The 23233-nt window shown below is 42.8% G+C and overlaps 2 protein-coding genes across 4 annotated transcripts; one reads left to right on the top strand and one right to left on the bottom strand.

Annotated features, from left to right (window-relative positions):
• Nucleotides 1-23: 23 nt before the first annotated feature.
• On the bottom strand, nucleotides 24-10238 carry ddhd2 (DDHD domain containing 2). 3 transcript variants are annotated; one of them, XM_052067859.1, is made up of 20 exons: nucleotides 10089-10238; nucleotides 9553-9705; nucleotides 7307-7499; nucleotides 6667-6854; nucleotides 6498-6587; nucleotides 6279-6399; nucleotides 6037-6126; nucleotides 5802-5943; nucleotides 5489-5697; nucleotides 5337-5404; nucleotides 5137-5256; nucleotides 4955-5050; nucleotides 4447-4608; nucleotides 4328-4354; nucleotides 3825-3980; nucleotides 3567-3669; nucleotides 3307-3468; nucleotides 2985-3095; nucleotides 1596-1773; nucleotides 24-1493 (listed from the first exon to the last, which is right to left on the bottom strand). In XM_052067859.1, exons 2-20 carry the CDS (start codon nucleotides 9670-9672, stop codon nucleotides 1412-1414), a joined length of 2418 nt encoding a protein of 805 aa, XP_051923819.1. In that variant the 5' UTR covers nucleotides 9673-9705; nucleotides 10089-10238; the 3' UTR covers nucleotides 24-1411. The 3 variants fall into 3 exon arrangements, with proteins under 3 accessions (XP_051923819.1, XP_051923821.1, XP_051923820.1); XM_052067861.1 differs by lacking the exon at nucleotides 2985-3095; XM_052067860.1 differs by lacking the exon at nucleotides 4328-4354.
• Nucleotides 10239-11162: 924 nt separating this feature from the next.
• On the top strand, nucleotides 11163-23230 carry si:ch211-166a6.5 (clustered mitochondria protein homolog). Its single transcript, XM_052067851.1, has 28 exons — nucleotides 11163-11431; nucleotides 13364-13473; nucleotides 14210-14381; nucleotides 14734-14871; nucleotides 14962-15116; nucleotides 15199-15353; nucleotides 15435-15551; nucleotides 15829-15961; nucleotides 16047-16139; nucleotides 16225-16391; nucleotides 16511-16690; nucleotides 17276-17707; nucleotides 17786-17859; nucleotides 18202-18306; nucleotides 18397-18497; nucleotides 18616-18768; nucleotides 18859-18921; nucleotides 19001-19233; nucleotides 19326-19410; nucleotides 20267-20420; nucleotides 20513-20652; nucleotides 21284-21364; nucleotides 21535-21660; nucleotides 21742-21851; nucleotides 21926-22019; nucleotides 22092-22217; nucleotides 22291-22364; nucleotides 22519-23230. The coding sequence occupies exons 1-28, from the start codon at nucleotides 11377-11379 to the stop codon at nucleotides 23069-23071; spliced, it is 4179 nt and encodes a 1392-aa protein (XP_051923811.1). The 5' UTR covers nucleotides 11163-11376; the 3' UTR covers nucleotides 23072-23230.
• Nucleotides 23231-23233: the final 3 nt, after the last annotated feature.

The raw sequence follows: 23233 nt of genomic DNA, 5'->3' as shown, positions 1-23233 counted from the left end.
AAAATGCTGACATAACCATGGAATGCAAGACATTCGTATTTTATTATGCCACACAAAAGAGGTATAAACAGCCATTAATTTTGTGCGTATCACCATCATCACTAAGGGTGCACGGCTTAAGCAGCGATGTCAAGTATATAATACATGTTCAGTGCTTCTTTGGAGAGTATAAAATGTTGTTTAACACAAAGAGATGCATGGTGCAAAAACTGGAGAGAAACCTTGAACTAGTATAGTTCAACCAGTCCAGTCAACAAGGTGGCTGGGAGAGGGCAAACAACCAGGTTATCTGAACATGAGTAAAAACTTAAGTTACCTTAGACTATCTTAACATTTTGATTAAGCTCTTGTCTATGACAATATGACAACGCGGCAACTACGCTACTTCTGCAGATACATGTGAAAAGTGAATAAACTGCAGGGGGAATGTTGAGATGATCAAACAACTGTTTTGCTGGACATACAGAGGCAAACTACGGGGATAAATAAAGTTTTCTGAATCTGAAACGTTTCCTTCTACAATCCTTGATAGGAGTGCAGAAGAGAAAGGTTGAATTTGGCCCTTGGCATGTTCAAAATGAGTTCTGCAAACTTATCTTCCCATCCTGTTATGATATTATATTATATTTTAAGAGCAAAAATCTAAAATGATTAGATTTACGATTAAATGCTTCACAACCCCTCGTGTGAATATGGTGAAAGTGAAATAAAAGAAGAAAGCTCGAATGAAAAAGGGGTCATGGCTGCATGTTAGGGAAAATTGCACATCGTAGAATCAGCAGCTTTTGGTTTCTTTGGGTGAACAGGAAGAGACACAGCAAAACTTCCACTTACAGAATACACAAAAACAACAATTTCAGTCAACCAAAACAAAATAAAATTCTTGTTTATAAAGCTAAGATGATAAGGGAGTGCTCCCTTCAACACTTTCTACTGTATTTTAAATTGCACTTGAGCAATTGAACATGTTTTTTTAAATACTAACAAAGGTGGCGAATCCAAGTGCAGAAAGTAAAAACTCTGCCAAACGTTGGCTTTCGCCACAGGTGCTTTGACTCAACAGGCGGGTAAACAAGCCCGGTAGCTCTGAACCTGGATTTTCCACCTCTGAGACCGAAATTCTGAAGTAAAATCTTCCGCATCATCTAGTAAGAGTTGTGCGTTTGATATATTGATGAAAAGTGCAAGGTAAGGAAAAGTAGACAAGAAGAGTGCAACACATAGCATGACATGAGAATCAATAAGTAAACACAAACCCAGCTTGGGTGATGACTGAAATCACGATCGACATCTTTGGCCAGAGATCATTTGACCAAAAGACATTCTGGAGGAAGATTGCACAACCTCTGCTGACTGTCCTTCTCGGACACACTCTCAGGTTTCCTGAAGTGGATTTTATTGAGGAAACTCATTACGGTTGAGTCTGTTCCAATGTTACATCCAATTTGTCGTAAATCTCCTTAAGCAGCAACAGAGCAGCATCCTCAGATTCCCTAACAGGCAAAAAGTAAAAAACAAACGTCTTAGATGAAAAAGTAAGGAGTTCAAGGACAGTCGAAGCAGGCGGCCCTTCTGAATATCAAAGTACGACTTACCAATAGCAAAGGTGTGACTGAATGGCAAACAAATATTCGTTGAAGCTTTCTATTGGTTTTTCCTGAAGCACATAGTCAATTCGTCGTCCTCCGTTCAACATTCCCACTTTTATTTCTGCTTGCTCTGCCTGCTGTGGCTGCTCTGTTGATGCTGACAATTCCACGTCCTCGTGCTTGCCTGCGGGAACAACAGAAACACGAATTAGATGTCTGCTTATGAGGATGAATCCTTTTGGTGACAAGAAAAGGGTTGTGGAATCTGTTTTAAAAAAACACAAGAAGTCAGCTCAAATTGTTAAAAGTGTCAAAAGTCAGCGAGTATGTGATGGCGAATGTGATATGACTTCCTGGTCTCAAAACGGACATTATTATCATTAATACGTTCAATTATCAGCATCTCTGGTGAGTCTGATTGGTGTCTTATATTTCCAACTTTTGAACACCCAACCCGCCACTGACATAATAGGACATACATGCATCAAAATGACACCTGCAGAGGGAGCTCCACATCCGCAGTCCTGAACGACAGTATTTGGCTAATTAGATCGTGCTGCAGAATTCTTCAGTGGCAGTATTTATAGATGCAACAATTAGTAACAGAGGAATGACGCATGGGTTAGGAGCAGGAGGGAGCCAACAGCAGTGAAAAAATTATAAAAGATCACGTTTGACTCTCAGTGACAATAATAATGTGGGAATCCAAAGTAATGACAGCGGAACCTCCAAAGCCGCAAACAAAATTGCTCTCTGACCCTGATTGACATTGAAAGTGTTTCAATTGGACATCTATCATATTTCCAGGCAAAATTAAGACACAGCCGACTGAACATGTCAATTAATTTTGATACGCGCGCTTGGCCAATCATGAGCTGCAGATGATCACATTACATTGCTTGTCCAATCAGTGCTGGGGAAAATTTAGTTTGCTCAGTAGTCAACATGTGACTGTCGTAATAGTACGTCGTGTAAAAAAAAAAGTTTAATACATGCTTATATCGAGCAAAAAAAGAAAGTGGTCGGTCAGATGAATATGTACAACATGCATCATGGAACGTGATTGGACGCAGCGTCCTATCAGCATGATTTGGCATGCCAAGTTGAGCAACACTAGTCCTGCACCGGCAAAACTGTAGCAACACTTCTTTAATCATATTTTTATTTTTTCACGAAGGGTTAAGTGAATGTGCATATGAACTCTTTGGGTTCGGTACCTCCAACAAGGTTAAGAACCACTGCTCTAGTTTTTGTCTTTTGAGGTTTCAAATTGAAATGATGAAAGGCAGTCTTTCACTACTTTGTTGGCTTTCACTCAACGCAAACCTTTTTTATTTATTTTTTGAGTAAATCCTTTTTTTTTTTCACAGAAGCTGTGTGGCTGCCCTGGCTTACCTTGGAAGTACTGGTAATGCCTATGAAGGGCCCTGGGCCACTCAAATACTTTCATCCAAAAGTCACCCCTTTGATCTTCCCTCTGAGCAGAGGCACAAACTGCAGCCAACGCTGAGGTTCACAGTAAAGTGCAAAGGGGTGCGGAAAGCAGGTGTGAGCACCAGACAGACAAACAGGCAGGATGTTGGCAAGCAGAGAGTGAGGAGCGTGAGGACAAGGGGGTTAGACAGACACATGCACCCACGCACATACTTTACATAACCGGTACATACTGTATATTTCACAATTTACAAAAAAGATGAATCCTTTAAGCCCAACCGACCTGGTGTCTCCTGAAGGTTTCCTTGTGTTACACTGTCTCCTTCGTCTACTGGAGGTAGTGCAGCAACAGGTAGTCTGGAAAGTGACTGCCAAGCTGTCCTTAATGATCCCAGTACATTGTTTTTCAAATCTATGCTCATGCGGGTAAAGCTGTCCTTCAGTTCTAGGAGATAAAAATGCATCTCTTCAGGATTCCCAAAGAAAAGGTCATGCCACAATAGTGTTTGGCGCAGATGGGAGGGGAAGATGGGAAATCCATACCCAAGTGCATCCTCTTGCGGCCTTTATGGTGCGGAATTAACATGGGCTCGAGGTCAACTTCTGAAATAATCATGGGTTCGATCCGGTAAGCTACAGGATCAAACTGCATCACAAAAAACAGGCATGAGATGATTTCGCGAGTTCATAAAAAATAAAAAAATAAAGAAAAACGGAATACAATCGGACATTGTTAAACTAACTGATTGACAGATAACGTGGCTCTTTGTAAGGAAGGTGTGAATATTTGTTGTTGCGCACCGGGTGATAGATGTTATAAAAGCTCTTGCAGGTTGGGAAGCTGTAGTTCAGATCAATGCGTTTCAGTCCGCGTACAGTGAGAAACATTCCAATGGGGGATCCAAACGCAAAAAAGGTCTGTGGCTGGAACGCCAGCTGTGGGTAATCAACGGATACCTTGGGAGAGAATGTGGTTTCATCAGTCTTGAATTCCTTTCAAAACAATTGAGACAACTTTGGGAAAGAAAGCGCACGCAAGGAAGAGAGCTAGTCACACATGCAGGACTGGATGAAAACAGAGGGAAGAGGGTGGTTTTTAAACTGAGAAGTACTTCTTGGGTACTGATGAATGCGAAGGTTCTACAACATTCTTAGGCGATCGCAATAGCCAATCATTGGTGAGCAATTTTTAAAACAGGCCTGCTGTGTACTGATATGCTCCTTAGGCTAGGCAGTGCCGGCGAGCTTCGTATTAAGTGACCCCCGGACTACACTGTTTTTCAATGCTACCACTTGAGACAAACCTGTCCCATGGCTATCCCTCCACTGGTCTGTCCGGGCAAGCAGGTGGGAGAGAAGCAGGAGGGTGATGCATGAAGGCTGGAGGCAAAGGTAATCGTTTCCATGCATGCATGCGTGGTACCTGTCCGATGCCCATGTTGAAATATTCATAATCTACAGCGCTGGTGCTGGACTGTGTTCTGAGGAACTGGCCCTTTACGACTGCAGATCCCGACGACTGGTTACCATTGTCTTCACAGCAGTGACCTTGTTGCACTCGAGCCACCTGTCCGGCTTTGGAATCCTAAGTGAACATTTTTTAAACACATTGTTTTATTGTATTCAGTAATTGGTGCTATCATTTAGAAAAAAAGCACCAGAAATATATTCAGACAAATCAAATTGAATGTGATGAAATGCTTTACGAATGTAAATGATGTTGGAACATACAATACAGCAGATCCGGAAGGTATTCACAGCACTTCACTTTTTCCACATTTTGTTACAGGCTTGCTCGTTATCCTTGATGGATAAAAATTGTTTCTTCCGCGAAAAGCGAGGGCTCACTGTTTACAAGTACTCACAAGCTTTTTTCTCTTCTTTTTGAAAACTACGGACACACTGAATCTCATTAAATAGCTATGTCTGACCTCTGAAAAATATTTTCTCCTGACATATTTCAGGATCTTCTTCCGGGGTCCTAGAGGAATTCCTATTTCTTTGAGATCATTTTCTTGACAAAGACCCTAAAGGACAATAAAGACTTCATTATCAAAGCTTACACACGTACTGCATATGAGTATCAGTTTTTTTGCCTGCGTTTGCGTGTTACCAGTGATTCCAGGTCCAGATTTTCTGCCTTAAATATGGGTGAGTATTGCTGCAGGCCCAGTCCGGTGAGAGTCTGCTCAAGTGTGTCATGGTCCAGATGACAGGGGTTATCAGGCAGCACCTTTAACATAAGGTTGTTGTTTACCAACTCTCTTTTCGGTCCACTTATTGAGAAAGCAATCATCGTAAACACAACTGTACCTCCTCTTTTGCAGATTCTTCTGAACCAGATATCTGGTTGGTTAGCAAGTCAAACAGGATCAATGAACCTATTGAAAGAGAGGTAACTATTAAGTGTTTAATGGGTCAAGATGACTGTTAAGTCTATTATGGCATTTCAATGTGTTTCTAACCAAGGCTATGACCCACGACAGAAATTTCCCCCTTGAACTCGGGGTGTCGCTGTTTAAAGAGAGTGTGTAGTCTGTTGATCTCTGAGACGACCGTGTCCACTATAGTCTGACAGTAGGTGGGACTGTTATAGAAAAACAAGTCAAGCAGTGTGTCGTTGGTGAAATGTCTCAGTCTGCTGATGCTAGGCAGAGTGATCCGATGGATATCCCTGGGAGGAAGGGAAAAAAAATCAAATCCAATGAGTCTGAACTGCAAAGGAGAGGAATTGTGTTTGTTTGTGTGTTCATATTTGGGGTGTGTATATACACTTACTGATCCACACCGGTGGCATCACCATGTAGAGCGCTGTGCCAGTTCACTGGGAGGAACTCCACTTTGCCCACCTTGCCCTCTAGCTGAGCATTCTTATAATGAGAGGCCAACAAGGACAATGATACACTCCGGAAGTCATTCACTGGAAAGACAACACAAGACTACGAATGATATATTTCTGTACAGTGTAGAAAATGCACAAAAACAACCAAACAAAAAACAAATATACACCTACCACACTGTATGATGGATCTGAAGCGCAGGTCACATGCAGGACCAATGCCATGGACCATAAACACAAGGTGGTCCACCTTGTCTGGTTCACCTTCAAAAAAATAGATAATTAGATGCCAAACTTGGCTTGCGTTATTAGAAAGTTTTCTAAAAAATGCAACTGTTGGCATACAGATTTTCTAATTCGGTCCTTATAAAGTGTCCAGTGTGTGAATGTTATAAAAAAAAAAATTAACACCATACCATCTGGTATTTCTACAGGGATGTTGTTAATGCCACGTTTGACTGTTCGAGGACGGGTATTCTCAGACGGTGAGGAGACCCAATCTTCTTGAAATCCTATTGGCTGATAGTGCATTATCAGCTGAAAAAAAGAGCAGAGGAAAAGTGGAACGCATTAGTAAAAAAAAAAAAAAAAAAAAAGAGTACGAATTATGGCGACGTTATAGGTGCAGGAATCACCTTGGGATTGTGTAAAATGACCGTCTCTCCTGTGGGAAAATCCAGCTTCCTTTTCCACTCATCTAAAGTAACTGCGATCATATAAGCATCCTGTAAAATTGGAACACGTCAACTATTTCTTATTGAGGAAGAGGCTTGATGCAAAGGAGCTTCACTGGTGTCGGAGTACCTCCAGATTGACGCTGAAGTCTTCTGTGTACGGCATGAACCTTAAGTCTTTGTCTCCCTTGTAGAACCACGTGCAGCGGCGAACTTCAGTGGGAGCTTGTTCCCAGTACACGGCATAGCGCTTCCTCTCCTTGACATGTACATCGTAGCGTTCGCCCTCCACAGCCACCACCACCTCATCATCGCCTCCTACCACCCAGTAAATGTATACATCAGCTGCTCCCTTCTTTAGTCTAGCCCCACAGCGTTTGTTTTTTCATGAACGTTTTTGGTACATTTTTATATTTACTGACGTATATCACTAAATAATTGCTTTATTGTAAATAATAAAATAAAATGGATCAGTCCAATGAATTAGAACCGACTTTTCGGAAAAACATATTTTCCCATTAATTCCCAATGGCCACCATACACCTGTTTACAGGTCAAAACAAACAAACAAACAAACAAACAAAATCAGACGAATGACTCCCATCTCAAAAAACATAGGCCAAAACATTAACCGTACATCTGAAGAACAGAGAATTTGAGTTAAAGTATGTCAATATTGACATACTTTAGTAGGATGTGTTAGTAGGAGTAGTAGTATTGAGCATTTCGGTGAGTAATGGTATGTCACGGCACAGTTTGTGCATGCTTACGTGCATTGTCAGCATTCTCTAATTTGTCTGAGTCTTCTCTGCTAAAAGGGAGCCAGAGTGCATTGTCATCGCCCTGTTTGTAGTAAAACCAGTGAGGCTGCACTTTTTGGTAAGGAGGCGGGACATGCTCTGTCTCGAGCATCTCGAAGGATGAAGTCAAATCAGGTGAGGCTTCATCCACGGCCGGCAGCACCTGTCGAAAAACATCAAAAGTGTCAGTATGCAAGTCAGGAAACATAAAAGTCAGAGGTCAGTCCATTTTGTTCCATTAAGCTCAGAATCAAAGGAACCAGAGCCCAGGCGGCAAAGTAAAGAACACCAGGCACGAAAGCACTGGCCCTCCTTTCCACTTGGTCAGGGAGACAAAGCTCTGTTGTACTTCGCCCTCCGCACATCCAGCTTTCCCCTCTTTATACAAGCGACAAATACAGCTTGTAAACAGCCCAACTTCCTTGAATCTTAACCATTTGGAGCCTTCCACCGCTTGACACAGAATCACCCAATTGCCAAGTTAGGAAACAAGTCAGGAGGGTGTTGACATTTACAGAAAAATGATTCATAATTTGGAATACGTCTTTCCTAAGAGCCATTGAAGGTACAGTTGCTAAACCTTGGTGAGTCAATGCAATACCCTGTCACCAAACATTAACAGTGTGTGAAACGACAAAGAGGAACAGTATGTGACTTCCATGTATAGCCTAAGTATTTCTTCCCCAAGACACAAGAGCAGTGTCTTCATCTTGCAATGCTGTCGCTCAGCAGCGAAAGAATGTAGCAGCTATTTTGGTCCATTAGAACAGGAGCACAAACCAACTCTCACACTAAATAAGAATTACTTGGCACTGAGATTGATGCATCCTTGAGTGGTGCGAACTGTGACAATGCTGAGTCAATAGACTATTTCAATCCTGCCTGGCACAGCCTTGGAGTTGGGCAAGGTGTTAGGAGTTGTTGCAGAGAGGCCCATTGTTACTTTTATCACATGCTCAGTACTTGGTTAAGCTTTTCTCTGTGGTCTAAAGCTCAGTCAAGGGAGGGTGGCAGACCACCGGGTTATAACTCTTGCTAGTGGGTTTCTTCACTAATATGCATTTCACTAATTACTGTTGACATACCGTGGCTTGCGAAAGTATTTCCTCCCCTTATACTTTCTGATCTTTTGCCACATTTCAGGCTTGAAACATTCATCCATCCATCCATTCATCCTCCAATCCGCTTATTGTCATGAGGGTCACGGGCGTCCTGGAGAGATATACCAGCTGTCTTCAGGCAGCAGGCAGAGTACACCTTGAACTGGTCGCCAGCCAATTGCAGGGCACAAATAGGCGAACAACCATTCGCCCTCACACTCATACCTCGGAGCAATTTAGAGTGATCCCTTAACCTGCCATGCAAGTACCCGGAGAAAACCCACACAGGGACGAGGAGAACATGCAAACTCTACACAGGAAGGGCAGAGCCGGAATCGTACCCTGCATCCCAACACAGTGAGGTCGAAGTGCTAACCAGTCGACCACTGTGTCGCAGGCTTCAAACATAGATATATAGTTTGATTGTGGGTCACAATCGTAAAATAAAGCAAAATTAATATGATACTCTAAACTTGTTCTTAGAATTAAATAATTAAAAAAAAAAAGAAATGTGAGGAGTGTGATATTATATACAGCCATTTTACTGTCAATGCAGCTAACTCACTGCAGAAGTCTGATTTCGGAATGCTCCAATGCTAACCTAAATGATTGATGAGGACAAAGAGAACCCACTTGTGTGTAATGTCGTCTCAATATAAATGCGCCTGCTCTGTGATGGTCTCGGAGCTTTGTTAAAAGACTACAGTATTGGGGAGTGAGCGGCATCCTGAACACCAAAGAACACACCAGGCAGGTTTGCCATAAAGTTGTGTAAAATATTAAAGCAGGATAAGGACATGAAAAGATTTCACACGATTGAAACATCTTGCAGAGAACTGTTCGATCAATCACATTAAAACGGAAAGCGTATCAGATCAATAATACCAAAACCCGGCAATCCCTCTAAACCTTCAGCACAATCAAGAAAAGCACTGATCAGAGATGCAGCCAAGATGCCCATGATCACTCTGGAACAACTGCTGAGATCCACAGCTGAGGTTGGGGGAATCTGTCCAAAGGACATCTATTACTCACACAAAACTGGCCTGTATGGAAGAGGGACAAGAGCAAAGCTATTTCTCAAAGAAATCAACAAAATGTCCCGTTTGCACTCACCTGCTCCACATGTGTGTTCTCTGTAGTCACTGCCTGATCGGAGCTGCTCAACCTTTCCTCGTCTTTGGTGGAAGAGGCAGTCGCAGATGGACCCCCCTGGTCAGCAGAACTAAGGGACATTCGCTCAACCTTATCCCAAGCCCCTGCCGTGGCCTGGAGGAAGGGGTTGGGCAACATAAATGCAGTCCTATCTGTCAAACCCGACTACTTGACGTACACAAATAAGTGTTGACATTATTGACACGAGCTAGCATTACATCATCACTAAACTAGGTTAAAGGACACAAACAATGTAACGTGTGCTAACACTGTCGCTGCGACCTAGCACAGTTACCCAGAGTTTGCGTGTTGGAGCATTTAAAACACATTTTAATGAAACTTTATTTGGCCACCATCAAGGCTTTGAGACAGAATGTTTGTTTACATGCTAGCTTCGTTAAGCTTGCAAGAGTGACAGCGAGGTTTATGAGTATCACATTCTATTTTTTAATATTCATGTTTTAGTAGTAACACAGAAAAGCTAGACTTAAACTCACCAACAACCTCCAAAATGTTAAGCTGGACAGGCGTTGTATTTGTTATTTTTGCTAACTCCAACTGGCTGGGTTAGCCATTAGCCAAGGGCGATCTCCTGTCAAATGGTGCTACCTTTAGGTACTCAGGAATTTGAAAGACCATGCGAGTTTGAATATTACACGTGACACTTTCGCTGGTAACAAATACAAAATATAAATGTTGATTGATTTGAATTGTTTTTATTGTTAAGGTTGGTCTTATTATATTTTACTGTCAAATGGATTTGGAAACCTGCAATACAAATAATGGAACGTGTCACTTGTACATAACATTTACGAGGAGTCTCCAAAGGCGCCATTCCACCACCCCCATCGTATACGCCTACGTCACGAGTGTCAATGTTTTCGGACTCCACGGTGAGTACTGTAAACGGTGTTTAAATTAAGTGGTTTCATAATCGCGGTATTGATATTTCATTTATTTCATGCATATCCTACAAGCAAAAATAGCACATTTGGGTTATAGAAAGAACCTTACGTGTTACACGCGTGACTTCTCTGTCCTTCCTGTGAGATGTGCATACATGTTTTGCTTGTGGAATCCTAGTCCAATTTACAACGACAACTGTCCGTCTTTCATGGTGTGTATTTGTAAATGAATATCTCTGTAACTCGTGAGTAACCACATTACAGGGAAACATATGCACCCATTTATACAATACAATACAATACAATACAATACAATACAATACAATACATGCCGATTTATGGGGGGGAAATCAATAATTTACTTTGTAGTAGTTTCATTTAAATATGACTCCACTTAGTCATGCCTGTCACCTAATGTTGCCGGCAAAAAGTACAGTATTTCGAATTGATTGTTTCATGGGCTGACTGAGGTCTGACTTCTTACAATCAAAATGTGCACTTAATTTCCACAATTCCTCCAGGGAGTGAAACATGCCATGGTATGAAAGTGAGCGCAGACAGAATGCATAGACACACCCAGGCTTGCTCACAAAAAAAAGTGTGGGAGACACGCAGAGTAGACTGACTGTGTGGAGCAACAAGAGGGTGGGGCTTTTTTTCTTTTTTTATACGAAGTGAGAACAGATAAGTTGAGTTTGCCGAGCAGAAGGGGCAGGAGTCACAGCCCTGCCAGTCATTTACTTTCATTCTGTTGGGTTTACAAGTCGTCCAACTGCACATTTTCAGAACATCCCATTGCATTTCAGCTTGAGGAAGGCTGCGGCAGTTTTCAGCATAGTGAAGCCGGTACACAAAAAGAAAAAGGAATCAACACGCAAAGATGAAAGACAAAGTGAAGAGAGGAGCAGCGGGAAGAACTCAAGTCAAGACTAATGGTGAGAAATCCAAACATGCTTGTGTCTTTTCCTTTTCCTTTCCTTCCCTTCTTTTTCTTTGGTGCCTCCCTGTTGGAGAGTGAGAGGGGGTGGGACATTCAACATGCTACTGCCGCTACGAGTAGGTCTGCCTTTTAGTATTCATAAGGCAAATACTCACAGAGAAAAAACCTGATATCCAGGAATAAAGGAGTCTTCATTCTCGTACAACATTCTTACCCTTGCCACTCCCCTTAGACAGGATGGAGTAGTTACGGTTGAATGTGTACTGGCCTGTCTGCAGGTGAAAGTGCCCTCAGGCCTTCCTACACTCCAAAATGTATGGGTGCAGTGTCCAGCAGCCAAGTGACGATAAGTGATCTCTCAGCAGATAAGCTTTAGCCACATTACGTTTGGGGCACAAAAATTAAGTTGTCAACCGTGAATGTTTCTGCAGTTGTAACTCACCTCCAGTAGAGAAGAGGTTGATGGCTGGGTTCCAGAAAAGGGGAGGAGACTTCCTCCAACCAATTGTGAAGAGAGAAACTGTTCTTTGGGTGCTTTCCAATGGTGGACTCCCACGCTGACAGCAAGGGTTTTATTGTAGAACTGCCACATTCCTCCTAAATGAGTGTGTGTAGTACTGAGTGAAGGTGTAGTAGATTGCACATGCACGCATGCATGCTTCACTGCATGGCTAAAGCTGTATTAGTTTGTGTTCTAGCACTTTGCAGTCTCCACATGCCACTGCTGGGTGTGGTTGTCCCTTCAACCCTAGATGACATGAAGGCTGATAGGCAAATTCAACAGGTTTACTCACACTGTACGTTATGCATGCTAGATCCTGCTCTCCCCTGTGTGTGTATATGTATGCGTGTGCATGTCTTTCAAAGACACACCCATTTTTTTCATTTGCCTGAATTCACTTTCACCCTCCAATGGGCTTGCTCTTTCTTCCTCTTTGTGCAAAAAACATGACTCATGTTTACTGTTCATTCATTTGGTGTAAAACTTTTTACACCAAATCATACCTCCCAAAAAAAATAATAAAATGCTCTCCATATACAACCAAAAAAAAAACCTACGTACAGTAGCGTAGTTGTCAGCCACCGTAACAATGCCCATTAACTCTGTGCTTCAGGATAGAAAAGTAATAAAAAAATGGGAATGAAATCCATCCTATTAAAATCCATTTCACAAAAGTTGAACCTAAATTGTACCAAAATGTTTTAATAATAATAATAATAATAATTTTAACAGATGAAATGTAAAGGTAACGTGCTTAAAAGTTAAATACGTCTGCACTGTGTTTGAAGTGATACTGTAGAGCAGGGGTGTCAAACTCATTTTTGTTGCGGGCCACAATGGAGTCACCGTTTCCCTTGGAGGGCCATTATAACTGTCAACCATATGAAGAAGTCAATAATAATGCTTTATTCAATGATTGTTGAAGTGACTGTGATGAGGACTTTGGTCACAAGAAAATGCTTACAATATATGTTATTTATTACATATGAGAATTTTGCAATATTTTAGCAACCATCAATCATGGAAACTGACATGTTTGATTTGCTTTCGCGGGCCACATAAAATGATGTGGTGGGCCAGATCTGGCCCCCGGGCCTTGAGTTTGACACCTGTGCTTTAGAGGAAAAATTGAGTGCAGTATTGAGCTGTAAACAGCAGAGCCACTGTTGATTCTATCTCAACTAGTTTGTGATGTAAAGAAGAACAACAAGATGAGGATGATCTATATTCACAAAGACCTCCAGTACGACACAGCACTGGAACTGAAATGGAGTCGAGATCATTACAAGAGATTTTGGAATGCCGTTGTGATTAAGAAGTTTATTGATTTGTTAATTTTTTTCTGCAGTGATTTACATCAAATGGGGAGCATATACTGAATGGTATGAAGACAGTTATGGCTTACTGGTCTCTCCTTCCAAACAGATACTGCCAGTGCTACTTATGGGAAAGATTCTCCTGCTGTCAAGCAAGAAGATGATTCCTCATTCCCGGTCAAGATCCAGGGAGCAGGAGTTGAGCCTTTTGAGTTCCAGGTACAAAGTAACAGCGACAGTATATTTTTACAAATATCATTGTCCTTTTCTTTAGCATGTATTTAGCTTGTGTTATCGTTTGTGTTATAACATGACTTTCACACTTATTTTATTCATTCATTCATCTTCCGAGCCGCTTGATCCTCACTAGGGTCGCGGGGGGTGCTGGAGCCTATCCCAGCTGTCTTCGGGCAGTAGGCGGGGGACACCCTGAATCGGTTGCCAGCCAATCGCAGGGCACACAGAAACGAACAACCATTCGCACTCACACCTAGGGACAATTTAGAGTGTTCAATCAGCCTGCCACGCAATGTTTTTGGAATGTGGGAGGAAACCGGAGCATCCGGAGAAAACCCACGCAGGCCCGGGGAGAACATGCAAACTCCACACAGGGAGGCCGGAGCTGGAATCGAACCCGGTACCTCTGCACTGTGAAGCCGACGTGCTAACCACTGGGCTACCGGGCCGCCCACTTATTTTACTCATCCTGTATCTAATCTCGTTGTTGTGTAAGCATACTCAATGAAGAGTTTGGATTTACGATGATAGCCAGAGTGGCGTTCATTTAAAAAAAATACAACAAACATTAGATAGCATATCGGAGAAGTCTTTTGTGTAAAAGTGGTGTAATATCTGTTCAACTTGATCTCTTGTGCAAGTGTAGCTTATCGTGTGGCCACAAGGTTTGTCCAGGAAGTGTGTGATTATTCATTTCTGGTTTATTTTGTGTGTGAAGATTTGTGGATTTTGGCGGGTTCAAGATGCCTTAACGACTTTGCTCTCGAGAGATGAGGTCGCTCCGCGCACCAACCTGTCACTGACCTTCGCTGGTGTACCTCTCGACCCCCTGGCGGGATTGCAAAACATCAAGGGACTTAAACCTGGAGCCATCCTGCGTCTGGTTGAGGGTGCGGCACCTTTTTTTTGGGTCATTGATTTTGACTCAATGGATTTTATTTACTGCAAATGTATTGATTGGTGTGAATATGTGTGCACTTTTCTGCAATCAAAGGAATGTCTTGTATCGTGATTAAATCAAGGGATTGTCAGCAGTCATTGTATACCAATGAGTGACTTTAGCACTCAGACTTTCGAAATGCTAAGCAAAGCAACGCGTAGGGGTACTCTGTCAGAAATAAATGTGCAATAGCGGATAAGATTTTGATTTGCTCACAAACAAATGTTTACTCGACTGTCTTGCACAGATCAGTTTCATGAAGATTAATGTGACTTTTACACTAACTGTACATGTCCGTCCAGAACCTTTCACTGCCCGCTCAGCAAGGCAGCATTTGGCTCAAGTCGTTGAGCTTTTGCGGGCATCTGGACCTCAGGATGCCTTGAGAGAAGGACGTTCACCGAGCTTACTGGAAACACTTACACACGCACAAACATCAGGTGGGCACACACACTTTACTGTGTATTCATTTCAGAAGGTCATTGCAGTCAAATAATCACCTCTAAAATAGTAAGTTATTGCTGATTCAGAAACAAGCCTTCCAAATGGAAAGAGCCTGAAACGCTCTGCAAGCAACCCAAAACCAGAAGCAGCCAACAATGATTGCGCACCCCCTGAGTACCTCCTACCCGGTTCCTCCGACCGTCCGCTGATGGCCCTACTACCACATAGCTCCCAGCCACAGGTTGATGATGTACCAATATATTAAATCTGATTGCACAATTTTATACTTAATCCGTTAACCTGCTGAATTTTGCCGTCATTAGGTGCCAAGCTCCCTTAGGGACTTGTCTCTCAGCTCTTGGGACCCTCCTCCAGGACACAGGAAGCTGCAAGGAGACTTTCTGTACATTACTGTGGTGACGACGGAGGGACAAAGGTGTGACGTCACATCATGTCCGAAAGGTTTCTTTGTTAACAGGTAACAATTTCAAATTATTTTCAGTTCTATAGTGTAAATATCAAAGATCACATAATTAACTCTTGTCTTAATTCATCTCAGATCGACACCAGAAGGATTTGATCCCCGCCCTTCCCAATCATCACCAGTGTGCCACTGCTTCACTGACCTGCTCTGTCACATTAGCCCCGCCTTCAAACACGCTTTTACTACCAACAGGTAAAACTACAATTGCGTGAAATAGAAAAACACGCAACATTTGTGTCTGTATGAAAACCGCAGTGGTGAATGTGAATGGTCGTTTCTGAAATCAGCAACAAGAAAGAGACATTAGAGAACAAAAATGCTGCGAAAGTCATGGAGGATCATCTTGTGTGTTTTTCTGTCTGTACTTGAGAAACCAAATCAGTTTTAACTGACGTAAAGTCAAGTAAAATTTTACTATTCACAATATTATTGTCTGTGTATATTGAGATTGCTTTATGGTTTCTTGAAGGCACCACACATCTCAAGTGGACATGATGCCTACTCCATATCAAACCCTTTGCTGGCTCGGCCCCCCCTGTGCAACCCGCACCCACAAAAACACCTTCAGTAGGCTAGGGGTAGATGATCAACCAGCAAACCAGGTTCTTTACAACATTGGAAATGTTGAAATTCTGAACAGTATACCAAGGCAAGTCACACTGAGTCTTGCGTGCATCTCTTCTACAGGCTCCAGACTGGAACGAGGAGCTGCAAGCAGCCAGAGATCGTCCACAAACAAGCCTGGAGGAGAGATTGCAAAGAGAGCGAGCTCTCCTGCAGGTAACCTCAATACACACATTCAGACGCAATTATTATGAGTGTCATCACAATTGTCTGGATTTACACAATACTATCCTTTCCTCAGGTAAACAGTGCATTTGTGAGGACTGTGTCCCAGGGAGCAGAGACTGTGGTCGAAGGTTTTGCTGAGCCAGTCAATGGTAACCCGGAGGATCCAGCTTTCCTGTTTGGTGGCCTGTTCATGAGCCAGGGGGCAGCTAGCATGGTGTTTGGTGGGGAGAGGGGCCGCAGGTCAGGACACGATACAAGTGACGATTAATTGATTAATTAATGGTGGTGACTGTCGCATTTTAATGGGCTTTGTTACTCATAGGTGATTGATCCAATGTTTTTACATTGTGTCATTGCAGGGCTGCTCAGAGACTGGAGCTGAAAGGGGTGCAGCTCTACACTGATCTGCATCGGCTGCAGGGGTTGCACACTCTACCTACAGCCATTGTAGACTACAGAGGCGTGCGCCTGTCAGCCCAAGGTTTAGCTCCTGGCTTGGAAGGCACAGAGCAGGAGGAGGGAACCGCTCCTGTCTCACGGTACATGCTTTTCATTCCGTTTCTATGTACATCACCCCTTTAAATATAAATCAATATCTTTCATTAATTCCGCCGAGTAGGTTTTATTCATTGCTGTGCATTTCTGTGCAATTTACCGACTACAGTGCTGTATACATCAGCCTTAATTTATTTTGTTTGGAAGCAGTAGCATATGGGTGTCTTGCACCTGGGTCAAATTGAAGTACATTATCTGGCTTTCTGCCAACAGTCCAGCCCTTTTTGACCCATTAGGGCCGCCGTACTTTTAACTTGTACTCCAATAATCCCACGTCTTTCAATGTCATGTGTATGCAAGATTATTCACTGGAATGTCAAATCGAGCTTTCTGCGGGGCATATCCAGACTATGCATTTAAATTCAGCATGGAAAACCTCATTCAATGAGTTTAGATACTTACGGCTCAACATATGAGGTTATAATTGATTGTGCTTTTAGAGGCTTATTATTGACTACACATTTCATTCCATTATTACCGGTAATTGCAGTACTGAAAGTTTTTAAGCCTTGTTGGGGGTCTCCTATTCAATTTATTTTAATGGATAAATCAATTTGTGTTTGGCATAGGGGGTTGCTCTACGGAGTGAATGCTGGATTGCAGGAGTCTCCCCATCGCAGACGCATACTGGAACTCCTGGCTCACTCCGCCAAAGCTCTTTCTCTCCAGAGACATGTTGTCTTAGCACCCAATGGACAACGGGTACCACTGTTTACATCAGTGGATGCACAAGGACTACTGGGAGCTGACGGGCGGTTCTACATATTGGATGTGTTTCGGACTTTCCCACCTGATGCCAACTATTGCCCAGAAGGCAGTGGTGTGACAATATCTGGAGAAGAGATGCAGAAAGAAAGCTGCAATGTAGCTGAGGAGAAGACTCTTAGTGTAAATGAAGGCTGGCCACTGAATTATCAGAAAGACTTTGGCCTTCCAAAGAGTTTTGCTCACAGCCTGTGTAGGCTGAGGCCAGAGTTGATGCAGATCTTCATCCAGTACAAGTGAGTTATACTGAATTTTATGACTTTTTTCCCCCCTTCTTTTCATTGCATTAAAGTACTGTATTGGTCTTATTTTAGACACACCCAGTTCACACAGCTTGTCAAGGAGAAATTGGATAACAATGGAGGCTTTGAGGAATGTGCCACAGCTTGTAAGAAGTGTAATTGATTAACTCATTCACTCCCAAAGACGTATTTAGATGTCTTTTCAGACGCCACACATTTAATCCCAGCTCCTCATTTTATATTGACTGTACTTGAGAAGGATCTGAAAATGCCATTTTCTTGCTTGTACTCCGAAAATCCCATGTCTTTCAATGTCATGTGTACTGAAAGACCCTTTTCAAGTACAGTCAATATAAAATGAGGAGCTGGGATTAAATGTGTGGCGTCTGAAAAGACACCTAAATACGTCTTTGGGAATGAATGAGTTAAATAAAGATGTGTGCATTCAGTGGAACCTTGGCAATTTACGTCCAGAATTCTCTTTGCAGGTGACTCTCGAGCCACTGATGCAGTACGGGCTGCTTGTAAGGAAGTGGGCTCCCTGAGTGAAATCATTTTTGAAATGCGATTTTGCCCCAATGCCTTTTCTCCAGGTACCAAGAGAAACAGAAATATATCAATAAAATCAATCAATTCCCCCCAGCATTACATCATCGTTTTTTTTTCTTGTTCTCCGTACTCAGGAGTGTCATTCCCCAGCAGTGAAAGTGAGTCACTGCAGATGCATGAAAAGTTACTCCGAGAAGCTGCAGCTTTCATTATCACTCATCAGATACCAGCCTTTGTACGTACATCCATTCATTCTGTGTAAACCCATTATGTGTAAACCTACGTGATTGGATAGGCACAGTCCATCTACTTTAAATAGAAAATAAAGTATTTGCATATGTGCACATTTGCAGGTGGAGTTTTGTCTACAAAGCAATGAGACCCCAATGGATGGCACTTCTCTAAAGGGAGCCCTACATGAGAAGGGCATTAACCTACGCTACCTGGGCCATGTCGTCAAAACTATCAACCAGTCAAAACACAAGGAGCGCCTACGGCATTTAATGGTGTGTTTAAACAAAATTGAGTTAAACTAGCCTTGGTAATATAAGTGCTTTCCAAAACTTAATTGCTAAAATTCTTTATGCTTTCACCAGAGATTAGTCATGAGTGAAATATTAATGCGCTCAACAAGAAGAGTTTTCAACAGTTTCCTTCAGGTACTTTTAATTGCTTTGAATTTCTCTTTTATGTAATGTATTCACTTGCATCTGACGTGTTTAACTTGAATCTTTCCAGGGGGTGGACATGCCTTGTCTTGCTACAGCGGTCAGTCACTTCCTGTGCTGCCTGTTGGTTCCTCACTTCACAGCCACCGCAGTGGGAGAGGAGACAAAAAAGAAGTCAAGGCGACGTGGCAGAGGACCCGGGGCCTCTGAGAGTACACCCTGGAGCACGCTTACTGCGACCGAGCTGTGGAACCAGGTCTGCCAGGATGCTGTTGAAACATACAGCCTCTCTGACAGTCTCGGGTAAAGCCGTGGCTTTTGTTTACTCTGGCATAGTTTGTACTACAAAAAGCTTGTGGTTAATGTTACAACAACTGTAATTTTCTTTTCGACAGTTCTGGTCTGAACCAACTGGTTGAACGCTTCAGGCTTCAGAAGATCTCCCTGCTAAGAGAGTTCTGTTTAAAGACTGGAGTACAGGTAAAAGAAAAAAAAAATAGAAATACTCTGTTCAAATCCTGGGAGATGCACTCATCACTCTCAAAATCAAAATGAATGAAGTATTTATATTTATATTTATATTAATTGAGCCACTTGGAGAATGCTGATTATGTGTCATAAACCATAGCAATCTCTTGCTATACAAATATGTCTGTTCCCGGCGGTTGAGGGTACCGTAGAATGATATGAAAGCAATCTGCAGTCTTAGTAGTGCCAGCATTGCCATGCTATGGTCCTTAGTTCAGATCTACACTAAAATGCAATGGGCTCTTCCTTGACCCATGGTGCCCCTCACCATTTTATAAAGTTAGGATGGATACAAATCATTCATTCATCTTCCGTACCGCTTGATCCTCACTAGGGTCGCAGGGGGTGCTGGAGCCCATCCCAGCCGTCTCCGGGCTGTGGGCGGGGGACACCCTGAATCGGTTGCCAGCCAATCGCAGGGCACACATAGACGAACAACTATCCACGCTCACACTCACACCTAGGGACAATTTAGAGTGTTCAATCAGCCTGCCATGCATATTTTCGGAGTGTGGGAGGAAACCGGAGCACCCGGAGAAAACCCACGCAGGCCCGGGGAGAACATGCAAACTCCACACAGGGAGGCCGGAGCTGGAATCGAACCCGGTACCTCTGCACTGTGAAGCCGACGTGCTAACCACTGGACTACCGGGCCGCCCGGATACAAATCAGAAATGTAGATTTATTTATTTTTTGTTAATCAGCTAACAAACTGCCAAAAGCATCATCAAAACACAACCTGCCATAACCGTGACCAACACATTATTCAGCTGTTTGTTCATTCATGTTTCTTCTGTTTTTCCACCAGCTGAGATTGAGGGACTACTCATTTGACAGCCAAAGCAAAGCTCCCATTGGACCAGACGACATTATCAACATCTTCCCCGTTGTCAAACACATTCAGATGCCCACTACAGATGCTTCGAAGGCATTTCGTGCTGCACAGGTCTACTTTGAAAAAGGTGGTGCTTTCAGTCTGAAGCATAGTACTTCGGTGTTTGTTTAAAGTCTTGACCGTTTAACCTCAAAATTCATGTTTTTTCCCCATCGGCAGGTTTGTTGGAATCGGCCCATGAACAACTAAAAGATGCTGCATATTTGTATGGTAGAGTGTGTGACGATCTCCATCCTGAGGCATGTTATTGCCACAGCCTGCTGGCCAAGTTAGCATTTCTGCAGGGCAAAACTGCTGAGGTAGGCTGCAACTTCTGTCATTGTCCACAATAAAATCCATTCTTAAATAAGCAGTTTTATCACAGCACAATATCTAATATGTTACAAGTTTTGAGGCCGCGCGCCTGGCATGCCGGCAACCTAAATGTCCACGGGAGTTGTTTCTCGTGAAGCGAAAGCTCATGTTTCTAGTCTCCAGTCTCTAAAGGCGTTTAAAAGAATTTAGCAGTACATCCAACTGGCCTCATAACCGCAGACCATGTGTAACCAAACAAACCAAAATACCTTCACACACAACATCCTCACCTGTGGGTGGGTTGACGGGTTGGTATTGTGGATCCGGTGGCCGTAGGGGTTATTGTATGGGGAGTGCATGTTATAGACAAATAGCGAGTGCATTTTACTGATGGGATTTTGAATGCACAGCGAATCTGTGATGGGATCTTGTGGACCATTGTGCTATTTAACTACACTTTGTCATTCACCAAATGTAATTGTTTTTTTTTTCCATAAATTAATAACCTCAACTTAATATTACTTGTGACATAATAATTTAGTGTGCATAACAGTGTGAGTACCTGAATTAGTAATGCTTATTTGGCTGTAACATTGTATGGAGAATTGTTCTTAAACACCTTTCTTTGTTCCAAAGGCTCGCAGTGTCCAATTGAGAGCAGTGGTCATCAGTGAGAGGGTTCTCGGGTTTGACCACCCATTCACTATCCACCAATATGTAAGTGCAAGAAAAGCTTTCTTTTTCATCCGTTATGATTGTTGATAAATCAAGCAAATGGCAGGTTTACGACCACTGTAAAACTGAGTGTGAATCAACTGGTGTATTTCTACAGAGACATAAGGTGACAATGATTTTATTTATTGATTTAAATGGCTCCGTTTCTGTAGGCCCTCTTGGCTGTATACGTCTGTGCTGGAGGGGAGACCAACCTGGCCCAGAAGTGCCTGCTCAGAGCACGTCTACTTCTGCTAACCATCCATGGAGAGGACCACCCATACATTGCCAGGCTAGATGTAGGTTATTTTAGAACATTGTAGTTATCGTCAACCTCTCACGCTTCTAAATATTTATTTGTAAAATTATTGTCTTTGCAGAATTGTCTTGGCTTGCTCTTAAAAGGGGACCAAGCAGGGAAATACTTAAAAAACGCCCTCAGAATCAATACTTCCTTCTTCGGCCCAACAAATCTGCACACTGCCCTCACGTAGGATAACCCATCCTCTAGTCCATTGGTTGGCCACATGTCCAAACCCATTTCTTTTCCTCTTTTCTGTGCAGTCAGCATCTGCTGTCCCAGTGGCTGTGCAGTAAAGGAGACTACCGAGCTGCTATGAATCATGAAAAGGAGGCCCTGGCTGCTTTTACATCATTGGTGAGGATCATTCCCTTAGGTAACACAATTACAATTAATTGGATTTAATGGCACTGCTTTTGTCTTCCACAGTTTGATGAGGATCACCCTCAGACACAATGCAGTAAAGAATTTCTGTGCACAATTACAAAGCAGGCAGTGCAGGTAGAACGCTCCCTCAGACAGGCGGGAGCTAATGCCACAGAACAAACAGTGGAGGTAAGAACCGACTTCTTATAACAATTGAGGGGAATGGTTTATTCACCTCCTTCTTCCTTCCGCTTTTTTTTAGTGCCTGACTCCTACAAGTGAGACTGTTCTGGAGCAAATGGTTCTCGTCACTGGGATCAAGAAGATTGCGGTCAGGTAGATGGGTGTTGTTATGGAAAAGAAAGAGCTAATATACTTTGATACTCTCATGCCCATTCATATTTCTTCTTACTTGAAGAATACGCAACAAATCTCAGTACTGTGATCGCAAGCTGTCTTCAAATCAATTCAATAATTTCTGTTTTTATAGTGACAAGTTCCAGGAGTACAAGCAGAGACACAAGGAACTGAAGGCAGCCGTGGCAAAAGAGCTGGCAAGCAAAGCAGCTAACGAGCTTTTTGAGGTTATGAACGGGCAAGAGAAGGAACTGCCTCAAGATGCTCAAGAAACAGGAAGTGGCGAGAAAGTTCTAAACAGAGGAACCCTGGTTGCGGAGGAAATTACCCATAGTCAGCGAGAGGAAGAAACCTCACTCAACACCGTCGGTCCCGCTAATGGTCACATGGTAGAGGAGAAATCAGAAGTGGACGGTGGCGAGGCAGAGCCCAGCCAAAGGGTGGTTTTGGATGCTGAAGTCAAAACGGAGGATTGTGCTGATGGTGACTCAACTGCAACAAATGGGGTCGAAGCCACTGGCGAGATGCCGTGTGACCAACCAGACGAGACGAAGACAGACGAAGTTACTGGGAGCCCGAAGAGTAAGGGGACATGGGCAGATGTTGTCTCAAACATGACCGCAGCTGGTGAATCAGGAAGCAATGGTGTGGAAAACATATCTGTTAACGGAACCGATCAAGTTTGAAGACATCAGACCAAGGAAATTAGTGTAGCAGCCCACTGTAAGATAAACTGAGACATGATGAGCTTTACCATGTATGCATGCTGGGGTGTGTCTGTATGCCTCCGTGCTACTTTTCTTTTAACAATAAACTTTTTACCATGGTGCTTTTTCGCCATTCAACTG

The sequence above is a fragment of the Hippocampus zosterae genome, chromosome 6 (genome assembly GCF_025434085.1).
Source record: "Hippocampus zosterae strain Florida chromosome 6, ASM2543408v3, whole genome shotgun sequence".
Classification (NCBI taxonomy): Eukaryota; Metazoa; Chordata; class Actinopteri; order Syngnathiformes; family Syngnathidae; genus Hippocampus; species Hippocampus zosterae.
Note: the sequence above shows the minus strand (reverse complement) of the source record. Positions and strands in the feature narration are given on the sequence as shown.